General features: G+C 44.4%; 1 protein-coding gene across 1 annotated transcript in view; it reads left to right on the top strand.

The window, feature by feature from the left end:
- LOC116082496 (isopentenyl-diphosphate delta-isomerase 2-like) overlaps nt 1-4,617 on the top strand; it is a 7,538-nt gene extending 2,921 nt beyond the window's left edge. Inside the window, exons 2-3 of the mRNA XM_031359409.1 lie at nt 567-697; nt 3,739-4,617. Of these exons, the coding sequence (XP_031215269.1) occupies nt 617-697; nt 3,739-4,056 (399 nt within the window). The 5' untranslated portion in view covers nt 567-616 and the 3' untranslated portion in view covers nt 4,057-4,617. The remainder of the gene's footprint in view (nt 1-566; nt 698-3,738) is intronic.
- Nucleotides 4,618-6,665: the final 2,048 nt, after the last annotated feature.

Below are 6,665 nucleotides of genomic sequence, written 5' to 3'. Positions count from 1 at the left end.
CAGGCAAAGAGCAGTCATAGCTGCTGGTTCCCAGGCAGAGAGCAGTCATAGCTGCTGGTTCCCAGGCAGAGAGCAGTCATAGCTGCTGGTTCCTGGTTCCTAGGCATGTACCTCACCCTTACTGTTAGCATCAGAAACTATTTACATCCAGCCCTAGGAGAAGTCATCCCTAGGAGATAAGACCTTCTTGTATGTGTTGTCATGGCAACAGTCCCACACCCCCTGCACAGTAGCATTGCCTGTATCTCTTGCACATGCAACCACCTGTGTTACCTATGTAATAGCCCAGATAAAGGACAAGGACCCTGACCCAATGCCCTCTTCTCTCTTTCTCACTTCTTCTCCTCCCTAAGTGAAAACTGTGCTGGCTTGGCGTGATCTGTCCAGGAATACAAAGCTTTCTCAACTAACACCATCCCAGCCCTGGGAACAGGGACTGTGGCTCTGCTCACTTCTCTCACCTGTCGTGCCACAATGACCCTCCCTGTGAGAGTTGCAGTCCAGTTTCATCTATTCTATCTCCAGGAATGAATAAGAATATTGTTTCCCATGTGTCTTCTCTCCAGGGCACTTTACTGACTCCTGTTCTAGTCATCCACTGAGTAATCCTGAAGAAATGGAAGAAAAAGATGCCTTGGGAGTCAAGAGGGCAGCCCTGAGACGTCTGCAGGCTGAGCTGGGCATCCCGCAGGACCAGGTACCCATGTCTGATCACTGAAAGCAGAAATCCAAGGGAGCAAGGACCAGAGGCTAAACACTGCCTACCTGAGGGTGATGAATCTGTGCCCCTGGCCTCACCTAGGGGCTGTGAGAAAGAGGTGGTGGTTCTTTGCTGAATTCTGTAATCTGGGCAAGGTCAAGACTATGGAGGAATTCAGCCTTTGGAACACTTCTGAGGAGGAAATTGCAAATATGCATTGAAAAGAATGTCTAGAACTGACTGTGCATGTCCCTGAATTTATCCACTGGAGCAGGGGCATCAGAGGGGCTGGGTATTTTCCACAGAAACCTGCTAAGCTTCCATGAGGATCTGTGAGATAGGGGGTGGAATAGTTACTTCTTTAAAGGATACAGACAATTGTAAAGGGTCAAAGGAACCTACTTCAGATTTGAGTCCACAAATTTAGTTATCTAAATTAAGGTTTGGCAAAAAATAAGTGAACAATCTCAACAGCAAATGGACAAATGAATGAACCAGAGTTCTTAACACAAATGCAAATGGCCGGTAAGTGTGTAACATCCTGTGCCACTGAGGAAATACAAGTGAAAATTACACAGATGTTCTGCCTTATCCCTATCAAAAATGGCTTCTTGGGAAGAACAACAAATGCTGGCAGAGATATGGTTAGAAAGAAAGAACACTCTTATTCCACTAGTGGGGTGTAAACTAGTGTAGCCACCTTGGAGATCAGCATGGAGATTCCTCAAAACAAAACAAAACAAAACAAAACAAAAAAAACAACCAAACCAAAAAAACCTAAAATTAAAACTTCAGTAGGAGATACTTCTTGTCTCTTGCTACATGAGAAGCTCCTCCCACCTCTGCACCCTGAACAGAGGATGGGCTTCATCCCTTGACCTTGGTTCTGCAAAAGAACCATAAGGTTTCTGAACTAAACTTGTACAATGTCTACAAAAGTAGTAGATTTTGGTGAGACATGGAATCAACACCCACCTGGTCAAAGCCATTGTGTAAAATATCCCAAAGAGAGTGCTGGGGCGGCCAGGTCTTACCTTACCCTTTGTGTGTGATCTGTCCTGAACTTTGTAGAGAAAGAGTTTACCCAGAAACAAGGTGGTTTGTTTGGTTTTGGTTTGGTTTTTGGAAATCATGTTGGACATATGCAGAAGTACATTCTGGAGTCTGAGAAACGAGTATGGTGTGTGTATGTATCACAAGTCCTAAGCAGATGGTAGTCAGGTTGAGTCTAAACGGACTGCTCAAATAGGTATATCATTACCCAACTTAGTAAAAAGAATAAGTTGACAGAAGCTGATCTGATGGAAACAGCAGAGCAGAGAGTAGATATGGGGCACCAATCCATGGCTGAACTCCTTCAGGCCAATGATGTCAATGCAGAATCGTTATTTTTATTAAATATGTATCTCAGTAATAAGAGCACAAAAGTTGCAATCAGGCGGATCAGAAGTGCTCCAGATGAGGGCTGGACCAGGTATCTCGGAGCTGCTGTCATCCAGGCAGATCAGAAGTGCTCCAGATGAGGGCTGGTCCAGGTATCTCGGAGCTGCTGTAGCCCAGGCAGATCAGAAGTGCTCCAGATGAGGGCTGGTCCAGGTATCTCAGAGCTGCTGTCATCCAGGCAGATCAGAAGTGCTCCAGATGAGGGCTGGACCAGGTATCTCGGAGCTGCTGTCATCCAGATCATGAAAGCACAGAAAGTACCTGAACACAGTGTCTTTATTCGAGGAGCTGGCCAAGAGCTACCTTCAGGGCCAGTATCCGCATGAGTAAGAAATGCACAGGAGTCTAACACACAAGCAGTATGTATATTGAGCACAGCCAATCAGTTGCATAACACACTCCCCTCCAGTGCCAGTGTGAGGTCCCCTGTGGTCACCATTTCCTGTGCCCCATGGGAAATAAAGCAAGCCTGAGCCACCTTTGGCAGCCCCTCCCCACCCACCACCCTGTTTCCCTTCTTTTACACTAGGACTTCATTGGGAATATGAAAGAAAATGCCTAGAGATGGTTCAAGCTCATGCCACTCACTATGAGATGTCTGAAAACTTTCTAAGACTGGGCAAAGATTGTTGTGGAAGTACTGTCTCTCCCCTTCATGTCTGCAGTTTATACAGGTCTTTTATCTTTAGCATGTATTGAAGGGTATGAAGTAAAACTTAAATATTATAATCGTTAACCTTAATTACAACTACATTAAAATGCCAAACACGATGCTGCTGCTTGTTAAAAGATAAAAAGACTTCCTTATGATCTGGTTATACAGCTCTTGTACACAGGCCCATAGGAGTCTCTGTAAGCATACAACAGTGATACCTATTTATGTTTCCTGTGACTGTAGTCACAGTAGCCAAATTCTAGAAATGTTCTGGACTGGATGTATACAAAGTTGATAGTATTTAAAAAAAAAAACTGGCGTGCGTTCTTGTGTGTGTGTGTGTGTGTGTGTGTGTATGTATGTATGTAGTATATTTTAATAATATTTTAAAATGTATTTTATTATGTGTATATGTGTGTATCATCACAATGTGTGAGTGTGTGTGTGTGTTTATGATGAAAACAGAACAGTGGTTAGGAAAGAAAAAGGATAACAACAGGAAGTGTAGAGAGAGGTGAGAGATATGAGTAAAGTACATTATACACATGTGTGAAAATAGCATAATAAATCCATCATTTTGTATAAAAAATCTACAGTAACAATAAAATGAACAGATCAATCAGTCAATCAATCAAGTTAAGCTTTAAGCAACCACCAACTGCTAAACAAAATTCTTAATCTCTTTTTTTTTTTTTTTTGGTTTTTTGAGACAGGGTTTTTCTGTGTAGCCCTGGCTGTCCCGGAACTCACTCTGTAGACCAGGCTGGCCTCGAACTCAGAAATCCACCTGCCTCTGCCTCCCAAGTGCTAGGATTAAAGGTGTGTGCCACCACCGCCCGGTCTTAATCTCTTTTGAGGAGGACACATATATTTTCTTTTATTCTCTACATATTCTGCATTTTAACCAGATTTGTTAACATTATATCAATTTCCATCACAGGTTTCTCTAGAGGACATCCTGTTTATGACAAGATATCACTATAAGGCAAAATCTGATGCAGTCTGGGGAGAACACGAAGTTTGTTACCTTCTGCTTGTCATGAAAGACGTCAAGATCAGTGCAGATCCGAGTGAAGTCAGTAGCTTCAGCTACCTGACTCGAGAGGAAGTGGAAGCGCTCCTAGAAAGGGGGGCCCAGGGTGAAGTCCAAGTCACCCCCTGGCTGAGAATCATTGTGGAGAGGTTCCTGTATGCATGGTGGCCTTGCTTAGATGAAGTGACACAGTTTGTAGAGCTTGACAAGATACACAGAGTGTAAGGAGCATGAAGTCAGACACTGGCTGTGAGGATGCCCCAGTCTAGGGCTGAGCTCAGAGTTGACCCACGGCTCAGATGCTACTGTGCACCTGGACCAAACCAGGGAAGGTCTCTCACTTTCCAGAACTCTATGAATCATAATCATTATCATTAACTCTCAATCTTTTTTCTTTTCTTTTTTGACATAGGGCCGTGTATCCAAGACCAGTCTCAAACTTATTGTGTAGCCTAGGATGATTTTGTATTTCTGATCCTCCTGCCTCCACTTCCCTTGGCCCTTGACTGCAAGGCATACACCACTCTGCCTGCTTGGTGCTGGACAGAGAACCCACAGCTTCACGCGTACCACACAAACACGCTGCCAACAGCTATATCCCATTCCGTGTTTTCTTGCCTTTTTTTTTTTTTTAGTTGCTTCATTTCTTTATTTTCAACTGCCTCAGTGCAGGGAAGAAATGTATTGTTTTCCCTAAATAAGAAAGGGGGTGGGGAACTAGAGAGATGGCTCACCAGTTAAGAGCACTGATTGCTTTTCCAGAGGTCCTGAGTTCAATTTCCAGCAACCACATGGTGGCCTACAAGCATCTGTAATGGGATCTGATGCCCTCTTCTAGTGTGTCTGAAGACAGCTACAGAGTACTCATCATATATAAAATAAATAAATAAAATCTTTAAAAAACAAAGAAATAGAGGAACTAACAAAGATGTTCCCATACAGGTAGAGCTGAAGTCATGACTATAGTAACTGAAGTTAAACAATCACCGCAGGCAACCCTGAATGGAGGGCATGCCAGTCCTCTCAGAGGCCGGAGGCTTTGTGTGGAGAAAACCACAAGGACATTAAATATATAAAATCTGCTAAGCACCACAGTTTGTCAAGACTAGAATGCCTAGGTGATGCTTGTCCGGTTCTGACTTGAAGTTACTAGATGATCTGTCCGCTGGGAGCCTCTGTCTTCACTGCTTTGCTAAATATTTGTATGGAACACAGAGTCACACAGTCAAGCTCAAATCAATTGGGTAAATGAGTGAGCAATCATTTAAATGAATATAATTTTAAAAAGTAGCTATTTCACAAACTATTTTGATGAACTCAAAAGAACACTTCAAACTCCATTTTCTAGCCAGCTGCTTTATATTTCTTATGGAGGAGAGAACACCAGTTTTAGACAAAAAAAAAATGGATACTTTACATCTTGTTAAATTAAACCCTGTATTGAAAGCAAATTGTTTTTTGTTTGTTTAGCTTCTGTTTGTTTGTGTGACGTATCATCACACTGTATAGCCCAAGTTAGCCTGGAACTCCAAATTCTTCTTCCTTGATCTCCCAACTTTTCACCTTACCATGTTTGGCACTGTGGTATATATTTTCAAGTCTGCCTCTCAACACAAAAAGGCTGTTGTGTATTCATCCTTGTGGGACCATGGAAGGTGGCTTGGCTCCCGCTTAAGCTAAGGCTCGAAACCATGGAAAACCTGAAGGGACAGCAGACAGTTCACCTGTTCCCGGGCACCATGCCCCTGTCACTAGCCGCAGCCCCCCATAGATTTGTGGCCATCAGTCACATATGGGCAACACCCCAAGCCCCTCCACAGGTAGAGGATGTGACCTGTGGTCACATAGGCTCAAGACAGATCTCCATTTTAATGAGGTACCTAAAGGCCTCGAGGCTTAGCCCATAAGCTCTCCTTCCCAGACACTCCTCCCTGCAAAAGGTATTTAACCTCAAGCCCATCCTGAGAAGTGGGATATGGTTTCACTCATCCACTTTCTGCCATGACAATGAATACCTTAAAACCATAGACTGCCTCTTTTCATCAGGATCCACTGTGGGGAGACATGGAGAAGGCCTTTACCTACAGAGCCACCATCTAATCTATAGGAGGCCATTCTATGCACCCAGCCACAGCTGCCACCAACCCAAGTTCAAGCCTGCCACTGCTGTCAAGCCAAGAACACCCCCTTGCAGGACCAGCCAAAGCTCCCTTGAATCCTTCCATCCCCCCATTCCCAGGCTAGATCCAGCCCTTTGGTCCCCACTCCATTCTCAGCTCTTCTGCAACTTCCCGCAGTGCCTGGATGTCTGAGAGCCTGAGAACAAGATGGCCCTTGCCTCCTTACAGGCCTGGGGACCTCCAAGCAAGCTCCAGCTGTTTTGCACTGCAGACTGTATTTTTCTACCCCCAGAGCAGTGTCCCAGGGCTTCCCTACAGCCCAACACCCCCCATCCCCAGCAAGCAACAGTGTAGGGGTCAACTCGCATGTTCCTCCTCCCATAGCAGCCATGATCAGTGGCAGAGCAGACATGGCACTCCATAACCCCACACATCCTGTCTATTAATATATATTAAATTTCTCTTATATCACTGCCATCAAGCACTGAAACTGCTTACTAGAGAAAAACTGACTTGGCTGATGATTTCAGAGGGTCATAGTTCCTTATGGTGAGGAAGCAAAGCAGGGGACCATGAAGCAACAACCTGTGCACGTGAAGCAGATGAAACAGAAGTAACTGGGTCAGAGCCATAGGCTAAGGCTTGGGCCAATACTGAGGTCACACTTTCACATGTCAGCATGAGGATGGTCAGAAGAATGTGTGGTAGTGGAAT

Source organism: Mastomys coucha, unplaced genomic scaffold, assembly GCF_008632895.1.
Source record: "Mastomys coucha isolate ucsf_1 unplaced genomic scaffold, UCSF_Mcou_1 pScaffold7, whole genome shotgun sequence".
NCBI classification, from domain to species: Eukaryota; Metazoa; Chordata; class Mammalia; order Rodentia; family Muridae; genus Mastomys; species Mastomys coucha.
The sequence above is the reverse complement of the archived record's forward strand: the minus strand, read 5'-3'. Positions and strand labels throughout refer to the sequence as shown.